At 40.1% G+C, this 24,597-nt stretch overlaps 1 protein-coding gene across 2 annotated transcripts; it reads left to right on the forward strand.

Moving 5' to 3' along the window:
- The first annotated feature begins 308 nt into the window (after positions 1-308).
- On the forward strand, positions 309-6,359 carry TFPI2 (tissue factor pathway inhibitor 2). 2 transcript variants are annotated; one of them, XM_074864377.1, is made up of 5 exons: positions 309-469; positions 573-752; positions 1,226-1,405; positions 2,672-2,845; positions 5,265-6,359. In XM_074864377.1, the coding sequence occupies exons 1-5, from the start codon at positions 388-390 to the stop codon at positions 5,363-5,365; spliced, it is 717 nt and encodes a 238-aa protein (XP_074720478.1). In that variant the 5' UTR covers positions 309-387; the 3' UTR covers positions 5,366-6,359. The 2 variants fall into 2 exon arrangements, with proteins under 2 accessions (XP_074720478.1, XP_074720469.1); XM_074864368.1 differs by having other exon boundaries at positions 314-469; positions 5,262-6,359.
- Positions 6,360-24,597: the final 18,238 nt, after the last annotated feature.

Below are 24,597 nucleotides of genomic sequence, written 5' to 3' on the forward strand. Positions count from 1 at the left end.
CGGGACAGCCATGGACCCCGGCCAGCTCCCCGTAGCCCCGCGGCGGAGGCCTCTCCGCCGAGTCAGCCCCGGCGGCGCCCCCCGGCTGTTCCCCCCGCGGCCGTGGGCCCCCCCGACGGCGGCGGCGGCGGGGCGGGGGGCTGCCCGTGCCCCGGGGCGCTGGGGCTCACGCAGGCGCGCAGCCTGCGGTGACGGCCGGGTCAGCGGGGACCTGCTGCCCCGCTGAATCAGCCCTTCCCCTCCCACTACATGCGCAAGGAGGGAGGCGGCCCGGGGAAGCCGTCTCGGCGCATATAAAGCGCTGCCGTCGGGCCGGGCAGCGCCTCTCGCTCCCGGGACCCCGTTGCCACTCGCCCTCCCTCCTTCCCTCCCTCCCGCCGCCGCGACATGGCCGCCGGCCGCCGCCTCCCGCTGCCCGCGCTGCTGCTGCCACTGGCCTGCGCGGCCCTGGCCCCGCGCACCCTCACAGGTAGGAGCGGGTGCTCGGCGGGACACCGCGGGCGGCGACGCGGGGCCGGGGCCGCCTCCGCCGCCGAGGTGGCTTCAGCCCCGGTCGCCGGTGTCTCCCGCAGAGAAGCAGCGCGCCTGCCTGCTGCCCCCCGACGACGGCCCCTGCCGCGCCATGGTGCCGCGCTGGTACTACGACAGGTACACGCAGAGCTGCCAGGAGTTCACCTACGGGGGCTGCCACGGCAACGCCAACAACTTCCTCACCCTCGACGACTGCGAGAAGAGCTGCTGGACCATCAAGAGTGAGTCCGGGGACCGGCCCTGCCGCCCTCCCCCGTCCCGGGGGCCGACCCGACGGGGCCCGCGCCCCCGGGGTAGCGGGGGTCGGAGGGGGCCTCCGGGAGCAGCGGGGAGGCCGCGCTGCCGGCGGGACGCTTCGCACCCACCCGCCGGGGTCCCTCCTGCTCGTTGCAGCTTCTCGCTGAATGTCAATTTTATGCAGAGAAACCGGAGCGAGTCGCCTCGGAGGCGACGTGCGGAATTTAACTATTCATATTTTAAATGTAACTTATAATATTATACCTAGTTGCTAACTGATGCATCAGATTCGTCCTGTAAATCTTATCTTACTTTATTAAAGAATGAAGATAGTGGGACGAGCTGGGGCTTGCCTGCGACAGGAGTAATAGCATTTTGGCTACACTAGCGTGTTGTTCAGTACGGGGAGCACGAAGGGTTGATTTTAAGGAGCATGAAATTTATTTTTTTTTTTCAGAAGTGCCCAAATTGTGCCGGATGGAGGCTGATGGCGGACCTTGCAGGAGTCATCTAAGAAGATACGCCTTTAACTTGAGCTCGATGAGGTGCGAGGAGTTCATCTACGGGGGCTGCTATGGAAATGGGAACAACTTCAGAGATTTGCAGTCTTGTGTGGACCACTGTCTGCCAGAGAAAAGTAATGGTTGTTCCAAATTTTTAATAAAATAGATGGTTTGAAAGCGATATGAAGATGATATTTTATTTGATATTTTCCTCTGGATACTCATAGAGTGGTATTTTTGAAGACTTCTGTGAAACATGTTTATATTCTCTGCAGACTTTCATGTGTCACTTGTCTCAGCTGTTACTGAAAGAGCAAAAATGCTGTGTTAGTTTAATATTGTGACCTTAAAAATGCCCACAGCTACACCCAGCCGGTCTCTTGACTTCTAGAGAGCTGTACATGTGTAATCTGAAGGCAAATAAGGTTGGAGATCTGTGTTGAGGCAGATGTACGAGACGTTGTGACAGTCATGTTCAGGGCAGCGCTATTGTATTATAAAGCAGAAGTGCCTTTCTAAAATTCAAGCCTGAGAGGTGGTGTTAGGTGGCTTGTGTTTGGGCACTTGCCATCTCAACTTCTGATGGAAGTTTTGCCTGACATGACTCTTCACTGTCTCTCCATAGGAGCTTTAAAGAAGAGAGGTGCTAATTATGAGCAGGTGACTATAGCTAAGTGTTGTCATAAACACCAGGTTAATATCCAGTGCAAGACAGGATCTTTGAAGAAGAGAGAGATCTACCAGAATGTATAAAAGTTGTCACTGCCTAAACTTTATTAGTGCTTGATGAGACAGTTATTTCTGGCTGATGACAGATTTCTTAGGTGAATGATGAATTATTTTTAATTTCTCTGTTGCACATCCAACAAATTGATAAAAAGTCTCCAGAAAGAAAAAGTAAACTTTTGTTGAGGCAAAATGAAACATGATTCTTGTAAGGGAAGTGGTGGAGTTTGTACTTTTTGCTGTGAGTGGGCAGGATTTGCTGGCAAAATCATAGCAAGGATAAACAAAATAGTGCCTTTTTTCTCTACAGATGTAGTTCCACTGAAATTATTGTTATATTCCTATATATATGGAATAAGACTTCTGACCAGACTGTGCAAATATCTCAGCTGTTGTATGTATGGCACCACAAATGGGGAAAGCTGATGAATTTCATTTGTGGGATAGTAATCCTATTTTCTGGGACTGACTGTTGTTTTCTCAAATTTGTAACTCACAGGAATAAGATGTAGTAAGTCTCTGAAGTCATCAGTAACAGTCATGTCAATTCAACAGGAACAAGAGCTGTTTAGCTACAAAATTTATTGCAGGGTAGATTTTAAAAAGCCAGGCATAGAGCTTACATTTATGTATTTTGTCTTTCTCTCTTTTTTTTTTTTTTCTTTTTTTTCAAGCTGGTCCCTTGCTATGCTATAGCCCAAAGGATGAAGGATTGTGTTCTTCTTCTGTGCCTCGCTATTACTATGACACCAAGACTAAATCATGTAAGGAGTTCAAATATACTGGCTGTGGTGGAAATGCCAATAACTTTGTTACTGAAAAAGATTGCTACAATGTCTGCAGAAAAGGTAAGATTTTTTTTGTATTTTGACAGTCACAAGCAGATAAAGCAATCCAAATACCAGTAACAGGCATTCACAGTGTTCTTTTACTCACCTTGGCTTATTACAAGTGTATGCTTTTTGCATTTTGGACTCGATGTTTTCAAAGGCAGGGAAAACTGCGATGCAATGCTAAATCCTTCTGACAAGAGCAGTGCCATGTGAGGCTGTTACACCATTTTTGAATGAAGTGTAGAGAAGGGCACACAAAAAGACTAATTAACTTACTAGAATCCACAAGGAATCAGTCTTTAAACTGTTCAGTACCAGCATGAACACTAATTAAGGTATCACTTTCTTCTAGACATTTTTAAGTAGGATTAAAGTAAGTTGTGAAATCAATTTACTTTTTTCCTTTGCATTTTCAGCAGTTACCATCCTCCCTCAATTCCCTGCTGTCTGTTCCCATTTCCCATTCCCATTACTAAAGATTTCTGCCTCATCAGTCCTGCTGAGTCAACTGTTGCTGTGGCTGTGGGAGGAAGGGTTGGGAATGATAATTGATTTTTCTTAATGGTTTTATTCAAATCAGCTGCTGGTTGTGCTTGTAAGTCAAAACAGTTGTGCTTTCATCTGCAGTCCTATGTTCATACCAGCTATTGCAAATTTTAATACTCTAGTTTAATTCATTTGATATGTAAATCAATGAGAGAGAGAAAAGCATAATTATATGTTGATCCCCAGAGCACTCAGGAAGCGGACACAGCACAATATTTAAAAAAAATGATACTAATGAGGAAAAAAAAATTAAGACTATATCTAGCATGTACATTGCCTTTGGAACAAAATTAAAAAGCCAGAAAGTAGCTCTGTTTTAAACATGATATGCACAAGGTCCGAGTACTTCAGTATTTAAGATGCATAGTCAGAAGGCTTAAGTCAGGAGATGATTCTTCATTTCTGGGCTGGAAATTCAGGGATGGGGCAAGGATTGCACCCCAAACACAGTCCTCAGAAGTAAAAAATATTGTCTGCCAGTTAGTCATGGCAGTAATATTTCTGTGGGTGACAAGTCTGAGTGAGTCTCTGCCATTCTAGTATTATAAGAGAGTCTTTAATGGCATGCTAAGTCTATCTGAGATGCTTGTGATTATCTAATTTGCATCTATTACTACCTGGGAAATGGTAGGGCCAAGCTCCAGCCTAAGCGTGAGGGAGAGAGGAGGAAGGAAACTGCCTCTTCATCATCTCGCCTTCACGCTCTGGCCCTGCCCACACCCAGTCAGGTCCATCTGGGTGTTCTCCCTTCTTCACTCTTTTTGTGGAAGAAAGAAGTAAGGAAACGCTGTCTCATAACTAGAGCACCAGATAGCCAAACGTAAAGGGTCAGTTATAAGCTTTTTCACCAACTTGTGGATTTCACAATTCAGTAAGGCTTGGTACAACCAAAGCCCATAGTTAAGGGCATAATTAGTGCTAATGAATGTTGTGCTATACATATTAATTTCTATAGCTTGGGAGTGTACAGCAACATTAAGCAAATCCTCCAGGCAACTTAAGCCACTCCTTCTCTCCTCCTCCCATAATTCCTTCCCCAGCATCTTTCCTGTTACCTTTTGGAGTCTTGAGCTCAATTCAGCTGACCTTCCCTGTGCAAATGTACAGCTGCTGTTTAAATTGATCTACAGCTTTTGGAATGAAAAGGCTTCTGATTAATTTAATTTTTAAAAGTTTATATTGGAAAAGAAAATAAATTTGTTGGGGTGACAGTGAAAGGATTGGGAACTGGCCACAGGGGCTCTGCATACTGGTAAATAGGTAGCATAAAACCAAAGATTTTTCAGTCAAATTTACAAAGTACTTGTTTTCTGAACTGCACTCATACGTTTCACGCAGCCTTTGTAAGCGTTTCTGGAAATAACCCCAACAGTCTTTGGCCACTTTGCAGCTTCTGTGTGAAACCCAGTTCTGTGAAGAAACCCAAACCATTTTATCTTTTCATCTTCCACAAGCACTGGTTCTGTTTTAGACTTTACTGCACTGTTGTTCAGAGAAATGCAGTAATAGTTTATAGTTTTGCTGTTTGGTTTTTTTGTGGAGTTTTTTTGTGTTTTTTTGGTTGTTGTTTTTTTTTTTTTTTTAATAGATAGAGCAGTGTGTTTACTTCCATTCTGCTGTCACTGCAGGACAGCTAGAAAAGGCTTTGATGCTTGCTCAGGAAAAGGGCATGAAAGTACGACTCTGGTGCCAAAAGTGGACACATTGGAGACCTTACAGTGTATGAGAATAGGGTGTCTAGAACACATTTTACAGTTTCTGATACATTTGTTATTATTGGATCAACTGCTTAAACAGCATAACATGAAAAAAAACAACCCAAACAATAAAGAGTAATAACAGTTTTGTCATACCGTTTCCCTAACTGCTTCCTTTGTTTTCTTAGCAGGGACTCAGAAACCAGGAATCAACAAGCCAACGAATGTATTCCGCAGAAAAATAATGAGAAAACTGATTAAAAACCCTCGGGTGTATAGCCTGAAGTCTTAAAGCTGGTGTGCACTTGGATGTTTGAAACACCTTTTGATTCCACTTTCTTTTTTTGTAAGATAGTTTCCACAGTTTTATACACCAATGTAGTTCTGTCTTTCAGAACTGCTTTTTATTTCCAGCTTACTTTTTATAAAGAACTGCATTTAATAGAAGAAGAATGAACCTAAGTTTGGTTCTTCTGCTCTGTTGTTTTTGCAGTAATACTTTGGCAAAGCCAAGTATTTAGATTTCCATGTTTTTATGGGGGAATGTTACTACTGCCTTGGAAGAATATTTCAGCTGTTACAAATCAATTAAGATTTGAAAAGTCAGTTTTCTCTCACTATAACTAAGGAGAGTACAAAGCTAAATTTCTACCATGGATTTTTTTGGCATCCTCTGCATGCTAAAGAAAAGGAACATTTTGGAAGTTTGTTCAGAGGTTTATTGCCCTGCCATACTTAGGCATTATCATTTAAGTAGACTGTTCATAGTTAAGACTTTCCAAAGCCTTCGTAACAGTAAAAGAAGTATAAAGTTAAACCTGGCTCATCCCACAAGAGAAAACTGGGAATAGGGATACTTTGATAAACACTCTAACAATGGCGATGAATAAGCTACTTGAGTATTAAAATTAAAATCTTGCCATTACTTTTTCATGATATTTGAAATTTCTGCTAATTTACATCCAGATCCTTGTATGGCATAAATCAGCATATTTTTATTGATTTTAATGGAGCTACATGGATTACGTCTGCTGAGGATCTTGACATTTAGTTTATGCGATGGCTGTTAAAGCAGAAAAGCAGAAGCTTCTGTAAATCTCATGTAATCCCTCTTTTGAGGCACTATTGTATTTCTTATGGTAGATTATGCCTATGGTGATATTATTACACCTTCTTTTATGTTTTGTATTTGAGCCATGTCTGAATTTCAAGTAATTTCACCTACAGTATTTTCTAAATATAAATTCATAAGTAATGTTAATAAAATGTTTTGGGGGAAAAAAGGAGAGCTTGTTCTGTCATTATCCTGAATTAGTTGTATACACCAATATGTGTAATGGAACCTATTATTTACTAATTATGAGTCTAGCAGAGTTTAGTTGTCTCTTAAATCATTTCCTTACGCTGAGGTCTTTATTTGAAGAAAGCCAGTAAATTGCATTGATGTCATTCATCTCCAGCAGTTTTTATGGCTCAGCTGGCTCTCCCTAAAGAGGTGCTCTCAAAGGGTTGCTTAGTTAAGCTGATTGTCTGGTGCTGGGTCTCCTGTTTGATGTTGCAATATCTGAAGAGCTTTTGTGTGGGTAGCAGGCTATTTGCTTGAAATGGCATTGGCTTTCAGTTAGAAAATTTCAGGTGTATGCTTTATACCCATTTCAGAGAGGGAACATGATGGGGAAACTAGTCGAGATTTGTTTTTCTTACTGATTTTTCTCTCGCTGCTGGATTTTCAATTAAAGCAGTCAGCTGTGCTTGCCACAGTCTTTCTACCACTCCATTTCTGGTTTTTGATCTTAAAAAGCCTTCTTATTTCAATTAATCTATCGCTTAGTGCAGGTGAATGAGCATGCTCTGTGACAGAAAATTGCAGGTAACTAGTGAAACAGTTTTGAGTGTTTGTCCCATACCAAACCTCTTCTCTGGTAACCAGCCTTCAAACAGGAAAGGGGCCAGTCTGACCTCGCTGGGGGAGACAAGGCAGGCTACCCCTGGACGCTGCCCATGTCCCTTCCCTCAGGCTGTGAATTTTGGCCATGCTGCTTAGAGCAGCAGCCCAGAGCATCCCTCTGAATATTTTTTCGTACCTATCATTTGGGGGACCCCAGCTGCATTTGTTGCAGATTTCTGACAACTGCTTAAAAAATCACAAGGCCGATATAGAAGTCAAAGTTCATTTTAAACACTTTTTAACTGTAGAGGATGGACATCTTTTAACAGCATCAGTGTGGGGTATAATCTCTCATAATATGATTGAGAAATGGACTATTACCCATTACCTCTCTGGGTCTTTGACTTTTATGGGAGTATCTTGGGGTGGGATACAAAAGTGGACCTGGGATTTAAAGGGAGCCCAAAATCTAAGAGCAGCTCCATCTCACTTGTCTTTTTGGTCTCAGAAATGGGTGCCTGGTCACACATCATGACATATCTCAGCAGTGCGATACCCAGCTAGTGTTCTGCAAGGGATCCAAGAGTTTGATAATCTTCTACTCATGCCCCCTCAGGGGCTCAGTGAGAGTTTTCTTGAGGGACCGGGCTCCATCTAGGATGCTGAAATGGCCACTGCAGCCCTTTGCAATGCAGCTGCTCCACATGCTCTTTCTTTTCTTGCGTAAAAATGTAATTCAAAGTCCAAGGGCTTACTGCTGGGGTACTCAGTGAAATATCAGAGGCTTGAGTTTTAGTCCCTTATCTACCTGGTATTGCACAGAAATTTAACCTAAACCAACCATAATTCTTGCAGGGTTTCCCAGTGAGCAGGCTGTGGAGTATTCTGGAGGACCGGCGGGGGAGGAGGAAAGGGGGAGGCCATGGAAATTTCTTTCAGTCCCTTAGTGAAGCCATTACACTTTGTATAAATTGTACCTTCTTTCAAGGCAAATGCCTTAATCTTTTTTTTTCAGCTACAAAGAATTTCAGCTGCCATTGTGCTGCTTTGTTTCATGTTCTTAAATTACTCTAATATCCCTCCAGACTCCTGTGGCTTTGACTAATCTAACTAATTCTCTATTATCTACACCACTTTATATGACTCATGACTTATTTCCTTTTTCAGTTTGCTGATGAAACAACACTGGCCCAAGGTTGGGTCAACTGTTAGCATTTTGCCACACTGAAAATTAACACAGCCAATGCCATCCTGCAAATTAACTTTTATTATAGTAGCCAGTGTCCAGCAGCTGGTACTGTGTGTCACAGCTCAGATTTCTACTGCAGAGAAGGGAAGCTGTGATTATAATTGGTTGGGTTCATCTTGTCTTGCATAGGCAAAGTGCCAGTGAAACTCATGACTAGTGAGTTGCATGGGACAGTCATACCTGCTGCTGAACAGTGGTTGCTGAAATAAGCAGATTTGACTAAACTCCATTGCAAATAACATCACTGCTCTTCAACTTTCCATTGCAACCCATAATTCCAGTTTTTTTCTTAGTGATATCTTGTGAAGAACTATAAAAAAGGCTCTATAAAAATAAAAATCTGTGCTGATCCTTCATCCTTAGTCTCTGGTAACACTCAGGGAATTGTTTTGTAAAGCATTTCAAGAGTAGGAGAGTGGCTTCATCTTTATATTTCAGTGGAATCTTAAGTGTCAAAAAGAGAAAAAAAAATCCATGTGGAAACAGGTAATCTTTTTTATTGATAAGCTAAATGATGGAAAGCAAAGTTTCACCACATCTCATTTTAACAGTGACTAGCACCAATAAATGCCTTTCTCACAATTCCATATTTTAGGAGCAAAACAGCAATGAGTTTGACTTGTATCGCTGGAGTAAGATTTCCGACTGTCAGAAATGTCCCCGTTTCTCTATTGCTTCTTGTCAGCTGAGGAGATTGAACACATGGAATATTTATTTTAAAAAAATAATAATTTATCAGACACGATGGGCCGCATTTAAAAAAAAAAAATCACTGAACTTTTTGTCTCGGATCACAGATGACAGATTTTGACCCTAAGCTTGAAGTGAGCTATACTGCTGAGGGCAGCTCTTCTGGATCAAGGCAGTGACAAGAAATCTGTTCTACTAAATAAATGCAGTCCAGCTATGGTTATGTGAATGAACCACATTGTGGATGTGACAGAATTATTATGCATTTACATTAGTGTTATTGAAAGTAAAATCTGCCTCATTATCTTTCCAGAAAGCTTTTTATTATTATGCATAACTATCACTGGTGATAATTAGCACAAAGATACTTGCTTCTGTTGAAGTTACTGTAATATTTCAGTGTATGGTGGTCCTGTACAGTAATGTGTATCATCTGATAAATTACTTAATCGTTGAGGAGAAGGGGTGTAAATCATAGCCTAATGAACAGCAATGATATTTTAAAAAAATTCTATGTAAATGATGCATAAAAGCATGCTGTTTGAGGTATTAGCAACTGATGTGATCATGAGCTGAGATTTCCAAATAAATGCCAGAGAAATGATCATTCCCAGCTCATGTCTGAACTATTCATAAAAGAGAGATGGTTCACGGAAGTTAAAGACTAATTTATGAAATGTAAAACATTGTATCTATTACATGGGAATAAAACAAGTCCCTTTTAATGAAAGTTCCCTTTTTACTGTCAGTGCTGACTGTAATTTCAGATGTATATGGACAAAATGGGTGCTCTTCCAGACACATCTGGGTAAGTGCCTATCTGCTTTTGTGTGAAGGGTTTTAAACGTAATTTGAACTCAAAGGACATCACGTTGTCTCACTTGGTGGGGTCAAACTTCAAACTGATGAGCATACAGTAATATTAAGCCCTATTTTTTTCTCATGATAGATCCTCATTAAAGGCCTTAATGTATTAACTACAGGTTAAATTCTTTCATATATCTGCCAGCTGAATTACAAGGTTTTTGCTCAGTGAGCTTTCTTGGAGGTAATGTACTACTCACTTAAGAGGTGTGCAGCACCTTTTCTAAGAGGCCAACACATGTTTAAATTTTTAAAAATTTCGTTTGAAGTGCAGTAATAAAACTCATAGTAACTAATAAATGCATATGAACACTATTCTCTATGGGATATTTTTCTCTGTGTGTGGGAAGCGAGATAGAGGATAGATTATACTAATAAAAGCTATTTGAAGAGTCAAGAGAGTAAAGGGTGAAAAATACACCTCATTATCAAACCAGGAAAAAGTTTTCCATCATTACAGTAGCTTTCAGCAAGGAGAAATCGTGAGTATTACTGATGTTAAAAAAGAATACTTTATAAAAATGCCTCCAGTAGAAAGTAACAAGACTAGCAAGACTTTTTTTTTCCCTTTTTATCCTCTCTAAAAGTGGAGGGAAGTCTCATGAGAAAAACACTGATCACAAATGGTATTTGTTGCTCTCTCATGGATTCAGGCTGCCGCACTGGAGCACAAGGAGCCTGTATAGTTCCTGTTGTGCCAGTCAGAGGGACTCTACCATGATTTCAACAAGACCTGGAGCTAGTTCAAAGGCTTCAATAACCTCGTTTAAGTGTAGAAACAGGATCTTGCACAGAGCAGCATTCTCCTACAGCAGCACATGTGTCTGCTTTACCTGTGCTTTTCTTTGTCAGTGTTCATCAGTGGGTGCAAGCAAATAAACAAAAGCTCAGCAAAAAATTTCTGACCTTTATTTCAGCACCTGCACAGTTGCTGGATGTACAATGTGAATGATTGCATGCTCTGGTGGGGCAATAGGTTCCTTTCAGGTGAGAAAGGAAATTAACTAATTTCTTTACTTCAATACGTCTCCAAATAGGATCAGGACCAAAACTGCTATTATATAAAAAACATTGGAAAATACCTATTTTGATATTGAAGGCATTTCCTTAATTAGGTTTTATCAGGAATTGGTCCTTTCAACTTTTCAAGACTCTTCTTTTAAAATCTGAAGCAATATTCAGATAAATAGAGATTGATTTTTATTGAAGGAGGAATTCTTAAATTTCCTTAATTTTATTTAAAGTCATCAGATAACTTGGATATTTTTCCTTCTGTCATATTATTATATGTCAGTATATGTTAGACACCTGAGTGTCACTTCTGTATCAGCAATTAAACTGGGTTCCTTAACTGATCTCATAATAGCAATTCTGCATCCTTCTATTGTGGATTAATCTAAGCAGTGCTAAAATAAAACTGTGCAGTATGAATCACAATAATTTCTAATTCTCATTGAACTTTTTAAAGCTACAAACACCTGAGAAAAGTAAATGTGTTGCTGAAGGAAAGCTCACCTCATTTTGCTTTTTGATTTTGTATTTTCTTTTTAAAACTGAGACTGAAAAAAGATCACAGACTGTACTCTGCTGTTTTGCTGATGGAAAGCTGCTCTTGATCTCCAGATATATAATAAAGAAGCACTTTCCAAACCTATTGCCATGGAGCTGACAGAGAAACATCCCAACTCTTTATTGCCTCATTTTCAAACAGACACCTGTAGTTAATATTTCTAACCCCAACAGACAAAATTATGTCTCTGAATGTGATAGTGAGCACTCAGTAACATTTAGGACTGAGGTTTTCTTCTTTAAAAGAAAATCTGATTTTATTTTTTCTTGTTTATCGCTTGCTCATTTCAGCCTGAAAGGGTGAGGGAGGAGTGTGCTGAGTCTTGGCTGCAGAGGGTGAGGATCCAGACCTCAGAGCCATAAAACACCCTCTAACTATTTATTGCTGAATCCCTTGGCCCCATGAAGAAACCACTGAAAAACAGCTCAGATGGCTCTTTGGGGAGAAAAGAGATAGGACATATCTTAAGCACTTGAGAAAGGTAAATCAGAGGAAAATAAATAGTCACAGCTCTTGCAGGCTCCCTTCTGTTCATGAGACATTTTTTGCAAGTTGTGCAGTGATGTTCATTCCCTGGCTAGGGAAGCCTGAGCTGGAGGGGGGAGGGGAGAACCTTCTCTGACTCATTGCACTTCCTCCTGCTTTGCCCACATGAACAGTCTCTGCCTGCACTGTGTTCGTGAAACAGCCAGAAAATGACGGACCTGACCATGTTCTTGGTGCTTATTAGCCAGATGGCCTCCGAGCTCCTTTCAGCCCAAATTTTCCCATGAGTATGCATGACTGTCTTAAGAGAAGAGTAGCATAATGCTGGAAATGCAGATAAATTTTCTGAGGACATCACAGAAAAAAACTAAGGATCCAACTGAGTCCACCCTTCTGGGCAACCGGGGCACTTCCCGTTGCCATTACCTGGGGAAATCCCTATTCCCAGTGCAAGCCACAGCCCATGCTGGGAGCTTTGCTTTGATTCGGGGAGGATGTCTGTCCCAGTGCTACGCAGAGCTACAGGCAGCTCGCTGTTGGGGACATGGGCTGGGTGTTACAGAGCAAGAGGAGCAGGGCATGGGGTGGGATACAGTGCTGGGTGCATCACTCTGGGTGGGAATGGGGAGGTGTCTATGGGCAGAAGGAGAGCAGGAGTGAGCAGTCCTGGCCTGCTGGGGTGCTGAGGCTGGCAATGGAGCCCTCCTTCTCCATCTCTTCCAGCAAATCCATCCCTCTGCCTTTTCTGTACACTACACTCTGTGGTCAAAGAAACATATTTTATTCTAAGGAACAATATTGATTTACATCCTCTGAGTAAGTGATAAACTTGTTGGCCGTATGTCATATTATAGCACTGTCATACACCAGCTAATGTACACAAAGTAAAAGAAATAAAAAAATCATCTATGTGGTCTCTCAGGAGGGAGGATACAGTATTAACAGAGCTTTGAAATGCAGCACTGTACTCAGCAAAAGCCTGAAAGTAATATTTTTTTCCTTCAGACACCCAAAACCATAAAATAATGACTATTTTTTTTTGCAACTGGTGCAATAAATCTCAGCAGCACTGGAGTGAATGATCCCTAAAGCACACCAAAGCACAACTTCAAGATTTTTGCAACTGCTGAATGACTGTGACAGCTCCTCCTCTATTTTATTGCATTCAAACTAAGAAGACGTGAAGAGAAATTGCAATACATGCATGGTATGCATTATTGGTAGCATTCATTCACCGTTGTCAAACCTATTCCTATTCTCTTACAGAGTCATGCTCCAAAACATGATTAGGACTCAATCTTTCTGTGTGTTTTATCTGCTAAATTTCCATTTAACAATCAGTCAATTTTCAATAAAAATGGTATTTTCCTAATACAGATATGGAAACTCTGCCTTGTCTCAGAGAGATCTTATTGGATTTGTGTGGTCTGTACAATGTCCCCTTTACTAGTAATGCAGATTTTGCAGTCTGTACTTTGGTCTCTGTCATTTCCTCAGGTTTAGTAACGAAGGAGAACAAAAAGGAACTGCACATCCTGTATCTGTACAGAGAGTGTTTGCACAGCTGAAGGTGAAAATGGAAGGGATCAGGAAACAAAGACCACATTTGCAAAGGTGTTTGATTTGTGGGATTTTAATAAGTGTCTATCTGCCTAACTCCTACTGATAGAGTGGGAATTTCCCAGGCACTTTTTAAAAGTGTCTAGGGCACCTTATCTCTGTCCTTGGGCATTTATCTCTGTCTTTATTTACTGAGGTAAGTATCTTTGAAAATATGGCTCCATCTCTCATTTTCAAAATGATTGAAGACCAAATGATTCATGGTTCATGCAAATAGTCCTGCTCAGAATAACACACTTTACCATTGCCTAATGTTGAGACTCTTACTCTTCCTGTGTGCCAAGTGCCAGGATCCCACCATACTCACTGGGCTAGGCGACCAAGAAAAGGATGTGCAGAATTTCACCCATTAGGTGGGCAGCTGTCTAGAACAGGAAAACTGAAAAACAGGAAAATAAGTGAAAAGGCATGTGCACATATAAATTCCTGACTTGGTGCAGCTGCTGAATTGGCCAGAAATTATCATCTATGCAGAATTCAGGGCCAGATCCCAGTCCATGCTGCCTTCTGCCTTTGAGTCAGTAAATTTGGGTCAGTGCATTTTGTAATATTAGGAGTTGCCCAACATTTAATTAATTGAATAAACTCAAAAAATAGTAGAATTTCTGTAGTATGAGAAGTTATCAAGATGTGAACCACCGCTGGTTTCAGTTTTGCAAACCAGAAACCTGTCTGGCATTTTGCGCAATCAAAACCACACCCTTTTCCATTCAGCTCTGATTTATTAACTAAAAAGCTCTACATCATTCCCTCTTTCCACGGTTGCATGTAATATCTACAGTTTCAGATAACATAAAAGAAAGCTCTCTGTGCCAAAGATGGCAGTAATAATAATTTTCATTTTTTAACACAGTTATCGTTTTCACATTTCTATTTTCTGTGTTTTCCAGTTCTGAAATGAATCATACATATAGAAAAATAAACCCCTTCATATTAAATTTGTCTCAGAACATAAAGAAAAAACATTCACCGCACCCTGTGATTAATTCATTAATCCATCTTTCAAAACAAGTAATCTAATTAGCTTGCAAACAAGAACATGACGCACACGTGGCTCTTTAAATAGTGTTGACATACTGAATAGTTCAGATTCCTGTGATGCCCAGCCTTTCACTTGCTGCTTACAGTTCCAGTAAGACCCAAGAACATTTTTGCTCTTGAAGGTTACCTGGTGTACTATATAGAATGAGCTCATGGTCCAAGGCTGGGATGCAAGGAACAGATCTCTGAAGAAAGTTGAAATTGCAAGTGCCTCTAACTGACAGCCTTAAGCACAGCTGGCTAAAAAATATACAGATTAGATAAGACCTGAGAGCTGTCATTTGGCCTCTTCATGAGCACTGAAACTCAATCATGCCATATATATGTATTTGTAGACATGAAAGAGAAGGAGAACCAAGGGAAGCAGACTGACTGGTGAAGAATGCAAGGAGAGGTAGGTCTGTCAGCTCAGTTAAGAGAGCTACACCATGTCAAGAGGCCACAAAGCAGTGTAAACTAAGGGTGATATTTTTGGCGGGGGCGGGGTGGACACTGAAGCTGAATTTCATATATGCCTATCATCCAATTGAAAGGCAATCCAGAAAAAGTACTCAATAAAAACATTACCATTCTATTCATAATGATACAATTAGCTTTAAATATTTCAGAAAAATTAATCAAGAAAAACAGGCTGGTTTTAATCAGTTATTGTAATATATTTTTGTATTTAGGGTTTTTTTTTACTTTTTATGTCAGACTCTGCTGTCATGTTGCAAAATCTCAGAAATGGTACTGAGGTGAACATTTGGTAACCATCAAGGTCTCTGTCATTGCACCCCCATTCTCAGTTCTTTCAGCTAATGGGGGTGCTTCTACACTGAATTAATAATCCTTGTCACCATCCAGTGGGGAGGACTTTATTTTCTGGTATTAACTTCTTGGTTTCTTGCTAACATTTTTTTGGCACAGACTGTGATATAAGTGGAAATTATTTCTAAATTCTTTTTTCAAAGTTCAACCCAAAAGAGAATTTAGGTGCTAGCTGTGTTGTTCATTACCTTCTTCATTTTTGAAATCGGTAGGGAACACAATCAGTTTCTGAGAATTAAATTATCCCATTGTCTGCTGAAAAAAGAGGAAAGATATAAATGCTACAGCAAAGACAAGGAAGCTGAATGATCTGTCAGATTTACCCGTGTCTGACGAGATGTCTTCTGTCACACCTAATACATGGTTAGTGGCTGGGATGGGTGGAGGTTAGCATGGGAAAATACATATACACCTCATATGTTGTGTAATGGTTCTTGCATTGGTTCTCTGTACATGAACTGAATCAGAAAGCTCTTATGGGGTGGCCTTATAGCAGATTATGGGAAAGGCCACTCAAGTTCATGTGGATCCAGTCATGCTAATAAAACAGCAGGAAGGTTCACGAGTGCATTGATGGTTGAGAATGACCAACAGAAGAGTAAATAACAAACTGACGGAATTTGTCCTATAGAACCTGCCCAGTAAGGAACTTCCTGAACTTCCAAGAACACAGTCTGGAAGCAATCAGAGCACTCAGTATGTGTGAAATGCAGGCCTGGTAAGCAGCGCTGATTGTCAAAAACCAAAATTCCTGTCCTTTGGGTAATCCGGAAGTTCCAAATATTTTCTCCCACTGCTGGGCTGGAACAAAAGAAACAAAAGTAGAAATACCAGGTTTTTAATGAAAGACTAGCTTTGTAAGATTGAATTGCATTTCAGATGCATCATTTTTCCTAAGTACAAGAGTAATCAAGTCCAACCAAAATGTATTGAATGCAAAGAAACAAAATGCTTTGTTCTTTTCTCCCCTATGAAGTGCAGAGAGAAGTATGTTCTCACTAAACAGTCGGTCTCACTTGGACTGATATTTCTCAACAGAAAGGTTGTTCCTTTTATAATGGTGTGACAAAGCCTTGACAGAGATTTCATGTATCCCTGTTTGTATATACTTCTCATATCAATGAGAAATATTGGAGGCCTAGCAGATGAAAATTCAGTATGATCATTTGACTGAGGATACCATGAAGAAATATGGCCAAAATCCAGCGTTACACCGTTTGAAGATCTACAAGGAGCAGCAGTCGTTCCAGGGTGCTTATATGTCCACCATTAGTGCAGTTATTAGGGATGTTTAATCTATAGATGGGTTTCCTTTATCTGGGGCATTGGGGCTGAGATTGAGTGGATAAGTAAACTTAAAGAAAGTGTTTCAGCTTCTGTGGGAACAAATTTCTGCAGAGCCGGCTCATCTGTCTCTGCATTGTGTCCCCAGAGCTTGCATGAAAGCACCAAGGCTGCTGCTGGCCTAAACTGACTTTGAAAACTTAGTAAAGCTGCTGCATTTTCTTGACATTGCACATGAGCTAAGAAATCCTATCAACAGGAAAACTGGAGACATCTCCACACCCAGCAGATGGCTAAGCCTCAAGGTGATATGATGCTCCCCTGTGAACGTGGAAGGTCCTTTCATGATCATTTTGCAGAGCAGGAAAGATGAACCATCTCCTGAACGACAGCTACACATGTAGCTTTTACATAGTTAATGAAAATTATTTACAAGTTAGATCATAGAAGAGCTAACTGATTTGCCTAAAATAGCACAGAAAGGGTGTGGTAAAAGACAAACTTTACTTTGGGTAATTCTGGTACCTAATGCCAACAAAACCAGCCTCTCAAATAGGTTATTGGTTTTAGCACTATTACTGTCAGGTCCAGCTGGATCACAGCACAAGCAAGGCAAAGTTTGTCTGTCTGCAGAAAGCAGATGTACATATTCTTAGTTCATTTAGCCAAGTGTCTTCTATTTCCATCTTCAGTGTTAATGCAATTTTATTTTATATTTAGTGTTCTTACATACTTTTTTTCTGCTCTACATTGAATATTTGAATTCTTTTCCTTTAAACATGTAGGTTTGGAATCTGGTATAATGGAAAAAGCAGATACTGCAGCAATATTTGACATAGGCAGACACAGGTGGGAGTTCCTTCACATGTTGTTGACCTATTCCCATGCCTCAAAAGTGTTTTAAAAAATAAAATCCCACCAATTTTTACAAGCTGCAGAAGTAGCCACACAATTTTTCCAAAGTTAAAATAGCTCAGCAGTTCCTGCTTTTGTACAAGACTATCCTTTTTTACTTAGATTAACAATTTATTTGGTATTTTGTAAAAGACCTGATCCCTAAAAGTTTGTTATTTAAAAGAATGTATATATATAATGTATATAATGTATAGAATACAAACTATACTGAGAAATGTATAAGTATAGTGAACTCACTTGGATTAATTTTTCTAATCATCAAGGTGGGCCCAGAAAACTAAATGTAAGTAATAGGCTATTCCTGTAATGTCATAATCTTAGGAGCAAGCATTTATTGTTTTGAACTAAGGGTAATTAATATACTGAAGTGTGAAAGAAGCTATTTTCTCCCACTTAGTTTACTACATAAAATACCGGTTAGTTAGAGGTATTTTGAAGCAACATAGATGGTTCATTCACTTCCTAAGTCAGATTTTCCCCCAAAGTTAAAATAGAAAGATTAGCTTATAGAGTGTTTGCAGTTTGCTTTTATTATGCACCTCTGGTTTTAAAACCCACTATTTTATGATGTTCCATAAAACTAACCCAGAAACACTCCACCATGTTCTTGGAAATTTCAGTTGAGTAAAGACTAACTTCATACCACAGGATTTGGCTTTAAAACCTTCTTAGCTAATTTGACTTTTTCATTTGCTTCAGCAGTTTTAATTTCAGGCATGGCCTATCGCAACCAAAGAAGATGACAGCATCTTTCAGAAAATCATACTAGCTTTGCTCCATTAGTTTGCTTACCCTAAATCCTTGTTTTGCACTGTTGTACCCCATGTAACTCACCTCATACTTTACTGGTTTTACTATTGATAGGCACTACTTAACAACTCTTCCCACACAGGTTTAGTAAAAAATGAAAAACAGTTGGCAATGCCAATTAAACCAGGAAATGTTCTTAAACAAAAAAAAAAACCCAGGAAAATTTCTGAAATAACTCTTTTGGTATTGGAACAAGGTTTTCTTTCCAAGTTCAAAAAATTCTTTGAATTGTTCTGAGAACTGTCCATTTTTTTTTTCTTTTGATTGTTATGATTCAAAAAGATGTACAGTCTTCAAAATAAAACTTTTCCTTCTGCAAAATCATCGTTTTTCAGTAATGTTTTTGAGAAACCATTTTTATGGCTGAGAAGAGGGATAAATTCACTTTTAGAAACAGATCTCTGTCAGATTTCCCAAGTCCTGCTGTCATAGTGCTGTGAAGCTCAGCCCTTTGGTACCATTTCTGTTCTGCTGGGGCTTGGCAGCAGACTGGGCTGAGGAAGTGATCACCTTATGTGTTATTAGAAACAAGGTTTGGATCATATTGGGATGAATTTGGACAGTCTAGCCACGTAGCACTGCGGGACAACCACACAATCTGAATTTCCACTGTGGGGTAGACCTTACCCTGTCTCTGATACAATTTCTCCTTTTATTCCATTCTGGTTCCAATGCCACACAGAGCTGACGTATTCCACAATGAAATGAGATACCATTTCACTAATTACTGGAAAACAGAATGGGAAATTATGCTCAATAAGCTTGACTGAGTTTTTAAAAATACAAAATTGAACCCAATTTGAAAATCATTAAAAAAGCATATTTATCTCATTGCTCATTACAATCAGAGATGATTCTTGATAAACGCTGAACTACTGCCAAGCACAAATTCCCTCATCTTCCAGGAAAACCAGTTTTCTGTGAGATCCAACCTGCACATTATAATACAGCAAGAACCTCAGAAGTATTTAGCTGTCTAGTTCCCCACGATATACACACACAGCTTCTTGTGTTGTGCCTCCCTATCAGCGTGCAGGGACTTGGAAACCATCCAGAAGTGCAGTGCTGGGCTGTATTCCTCCCTTCCAGAGTAGGAACTCTATAGGACGTGCTGCTTCCCAAACAAGTATAGTGAGCACTGGCCCCAGCTGCTGCAGTGCCCCCTCATCCTGATCCTGCTTTGCACTCTCCAAAACCTGATGAGAAGACACCTTTCCTACGTGCTCCATGGGCTACCTCCTTGCACCAGGCATGTGTGCCATGCAACCAAAGCCCACATTTGCTGGGTCCTGAGGCACAGCAGCTTGAAAAGGGGGTTAAAAAAGACAAGATTCTAATTATACCAAGGCAGAAATTTTTTCCTCTTCTCGTTCCAGCCTGTTAGAAATAACAAGGAGTTTATTTTCAGAGCTCCCAGAGCCTTTGAGGTTATTTTTGTACAGACAAATGAAATCCCTCTTTTCATGTGAGGGATATTTGGCTCACACGCAGGTAATCTGAAGAAATGAATATTTCATATCCATGAAAATTTGCAATAAGTCTTGATCATGACCTGTTAATGCCATATAAGTGGGTGACTAATTTTACCTATGATTTAACAAGGTAAAGTACTGTTAGTCTGTAATGAATGCACGCAACAAGGTTTAGTTGCTTAACAATCATAGCAAATTGTTCATGACATCTCACATTGACCACTATCATGTTATTACTGTGAAAAGATCCTTACCTGCTACAGATTGGCCCTGGTCAGCTGGATCGGTCAGCTGAAGACCTGTACCCTATCCTTAGTGAAAGAATAGTCCTGATCTATCTTTCAGCAAATTTTCTGAGTTCATTGCTGTTTTTTACATAGGAGCTACCATTTTGATCTCTTCCAAATTGGATGGCTTAAATATTTGGAATAGTACTTGAGCTTCTGTTTGAATCTTTTCCCAGATATAAGCTACATTTTCTGTTTCATGAACTGTTGATTTTCTGAGTAACTGTATCTAATATCTCAAAAAATACCCCAAGGATGGACAGGTAACAGCACATTTCCTTGCTTCCCCTTCACTTCAACCACTTGCATGCTTGTTTCAGATGAGTTACAAGGAAAGGGAGGGAAATGCTTCAGTAAGGTAAGATAAAATTGTTCTTTTATCTAATTTTATCTCTAAATAGCCCACCTGAAGAAATTCTGCCAAGAGTACACCCGTACAATGAAAAGCCTCTGCCTAGCTACAGTCACTAAGAGCAAGAACAAGAGCATAGGGAGAATATCAGGTTAGAAAGGAACAGTGAATGAATGGGAAGACATGAGAGAAATGACACTCTTCTGGTTAATGTCATTTCACCCAGAGTCCTATGAACATGGCATTTACTTAGAGGTATTAGCTGCACATCTGTGCATGTTAGTTCAATCTCCTTTTTATCTGCAGCATTTAACCCCAGATCTCTTAGTTGTGCTGAACAGATAAACAGTTAAAAGGATGTTCTACCTGAACTGGTAGAAAGCATTATTTCAAACTGCAAAAAGCCCACATAAAGCCTCAAGAAAAACAAGCAAGAAATATTTCTGTCTGAAGGTCCCTGTGGCAGGCTGATATACAGCATCCGGTGGGAGGCTTGCCTTTCAGAGCCACTGTCAGATTTCTTCTCCTCAGGCAAAAGAGTTTGGGAACATTTAGAAACTGATTTAGATAGTTTCTAGAGAGACAACACAAACACATTACAACCACTGGCCAAGCAAGTGATGGAGCACTCTGAATGTTGCCACTGGGGGAGTCTGCATGTCCCAACCTCCTGACTGGGGGGACAGAAATCACGATGTGTGCTTGTCTGGGTGCCAACAGAAGCTATGTTCAAAATCCTCATTGTCAGTTAAAAGACAATTCACCAAATAAAAGAAAAAAATTCAAGCACACTTATTCAGCCTCACCACAGTCCAAATGTAGAAACCCATACCCTCCAATGACATAATTAAGACCCCTAAATTGTACATAGGGAAGGTTAACTGCCAGCAAATAGGATCCATCACAGCTAATATTTATGGTAGCCAGTAAAAAGTGGGCTGAAATTGGGCCAGTGGGACTTGATTCAATCTCATCAGAGTACTGGCCTACCATTCCAGCTAGGAGTCCCGACCCCGAACACTTCCTTGAGGGAAGTCTGTACTAAATAATATTGCTCCTACTGTTTCATCCATCAGCTCAATGGTTACAGCCCTTACCTCAATGTGAAGACCCACAGTCATTTTTTTCCTCTGTTAAAAGATTATGAACTCACACATTCTTCATAAATACTCTAGCTTCACAATATAGCTTATTTGTAGCTGAGTTTCTGCCAATCTCCCCTGTTGAAATTATTCCATAGTTCAGTATTCATTAAAAGAGAAAGGTGTTATTAAACATAACTATATTCCAATGGAATATACAAAAAAGAGAGACCTGGATTCCAGGAACCTGCTTCAGGGAATATTTTGTATGAAAAACTTAAATATCTGCCATATGAATCTCTGCCTCTCCAGACAAAATACCTCCAGCTTTACAGTCAGATTCCAGCATCTGGTTCATCTTCAATCATGCATGGGCCCTGTGTGTGCAAGGCTTTTCTCATGTATGTGCTCTAAGAATGCCAACGTCTAGGTGGTTATGAGACATGAAAGAATGACCACTTGGTAAATCTCAGCAGCATGGTTCTGAGCAAGATGTTGGTTTACTTCTGACCATGGTTGAAAGATCTATATACACTTGAGGTCTTCTGAGAAAAAAAATGTGGGTATCTACAGAGTTTAGAATCTCTGAAGTTAGCTGGAATTCTGAGGACCTAAATTTTGAATGCAAACAGCCATAGAGGAGCCACTGACAAATACACAAAAGTTTCTTGTATGTGTCCTTTAATCTTGTTCTTAATAACGATTTCTAGGGCTGGTTCTCCACTCTACTACTCCTCTGGAGCCAGTGCTGTCATACCAGCATAATCTGCTGGTAGGGTCTGTCACACGTGTTTCAGTTGTGCTTCTGCAGTGAATGTCTTCAGCACAAGCCTCTTTTTAACATTTTTGGGTTTTTATTCTACATTGCTAATCAAATAATCCCTAAAATTGCCTGTGAAAAAAAAAGTGCAGTTATGATCAAGAACTAAATTACAGAGACAAAATATTCACCATGTCAGATGAATTACTTTGCCCTAAATATTTCACATTTTTTTCTAGCTAACTGCATGTTCCCTCCAGAGAGTATCATCTGACTGACTTTAGTTTTCAAATGTAAAAAATCCCGTAGGTTAAATAATTGCAGCTGCTAAGCAATCCTGTTTTATCTGTTCTAACTAAGCATTGCACAATGCAGAGAAATAGCCAAGGAAGTTGTTCAGCTAATCAGTTCCCAGTGGTAAGGACACCTATGCTAACATGAGGACTCCTTGTCATGCTTTAAAGATCTGTTTTTGCAGCAATATGTCCAGACCAATTGCTAGACCAATTCCCTGTCCCATGGAAAGTAAAGTGTCGACTTGTGTTGTGATTTCAAATAGCTTACACTGTCACAGCGAACTCCCCCTTAGGCTGCGCCTCTGCCTGCTGTGAGAAGTGGGGGAGGTTTAAATGAATCAGTTTAGAAGACAGTGAGGTTAGATGAGTGCAGATCCCTTTATGGAGATACTTACTTTAACCACTGAACAGAATATCTTTGTAAAAAAGATTCTTGTTTTGAGGGGTAAAATAATTTGATTGCATTTAAAATGCTGCTTTCTCAATGATTTCTTAAATTATACGTAAGTCCCAGCTGCATTCCCTGGACAAATTATCTTTGAGACAGGCAGAGAAATTACAATATACCTAAGAAAAGAGTTCTGGCAAGCAAAATACTGCCATATGATGAGTTCATTCCTGAGTACCTCCATAAAAATAGCACAAATAATGTCCTGGTTAAATTTTTTTCTCAAATGACTTTTTAAGTAAAGCTTAGCAAAGTGATGAATGCATTTATTGTTACAAAAGTAAGGTAATCAATTAAATGTTGTTCCTACTGAAATCAGTGGATGGATATAATCTACCCAGTCTGGGTCTATCATTTCACCTTATTTCTTCATGCTTCTAGGAAAGTTGACCACCTTACCTGCCCAAGTAGGCTCCAGATATCTTCTTCTAAACTAAATTTTCATGTTGCAATGATTAACTGAACAAAACATGAATAAAATCCCCAGTGATGATTGGTCTACATTAAAATACTGATTGATTCCTACATTTAGCCTCAAAAGCAGATGATCATGGATGTATGTAAAATGGTTATCAATTTGATAGACAAAAGGTGGTTCAGTGCTTATCTCAGAAGCTGAGGAGTGTCAGAAATTGAAATATCTTGCTAATCACAGGCATAGTGACTTTTTTGCACCTCCAAATCCTGCTCTGTTTTGCTCCATACCTTAAGTACCACAAGTTGCCTGAAACAGAGAGTGTGCAGGACTTTACAATAATACCCTGCCATTGCTGCGTACATTGTTATGGACTATCCTGGAGATATGAAGGAAATCATGTTCTTTGCCTTTTCCTCTTGTTTTATACACATTTATGCTATTATGTTTTTACTCCATCTGGACATCTGTCAAAGACTGAGAAGACAGAAACAGAAGAGGAAATGGCTTGCTGACTCTAGATTTGTGTCTGCCAACTGGAGAGGTTTAAACATCTAATGAGAGTTAACACATGGGTGTAAACCTTTTGTGAAGTTTGCTCCTTCAAGAAAACTTGCACTCAGCTACTAATAGACTTGTTCACATAGAAAACCTTTCTCAGCTTTTCTTTTTCACAGGAAAAAACTGAGTAGAGCATCCTCACTTATAGGAACAGGGGGGGGGGAAAAAAGAACACAGAGGGGAAAAAAGGGTAAGAAAAATGTTGCCTCTACTGAAAACTTCCTCTAACTCTAAATGAAGAGGAACTTCTCTCTTTTGCTGGACAAGAAAGCTCTTAGCACCCACTACTAGATCTGGGTCTCAAGGAAATAAGTAGCAATCCATACCAAAGTAGACCAAGCTGTTTAAATACTTAGTATTGTACCTCACCTGGAACCCCTAATATTGTTTGCCAAATATAAGTGGTGTTCATTTCCCACCATTATTACTGCTGGGTAGATAGGAAACCACAGCCTCCAATAGTTGTAGCTGCTAGCCAGACTATCACATTTGTCCTGTAAGGAGTCTGGTCTCATGATGGCAATGTCTACATCTAAGCAGAGTTATTTTTTATTGTCACTCTTATGCTTGTTTCCACAGCAGTGTTGCCCTTCTATCCCACTTATGTTCTTGCAGATTTCTTTT

Source organism: Strix uralensis, chromosome 1 (genome assembly GCF_047716275.1).
Source record: "Strix uralensis isolate ZFMK-TIS-50842 chromosome 1, bStrUra1, whole genome shotgun sequence".
Lineage (NCBI taxonomy): Eukaryota > Metazoa > Chordata > Aves > Strigiformes > Strigidae > Strix > Strix uralensis.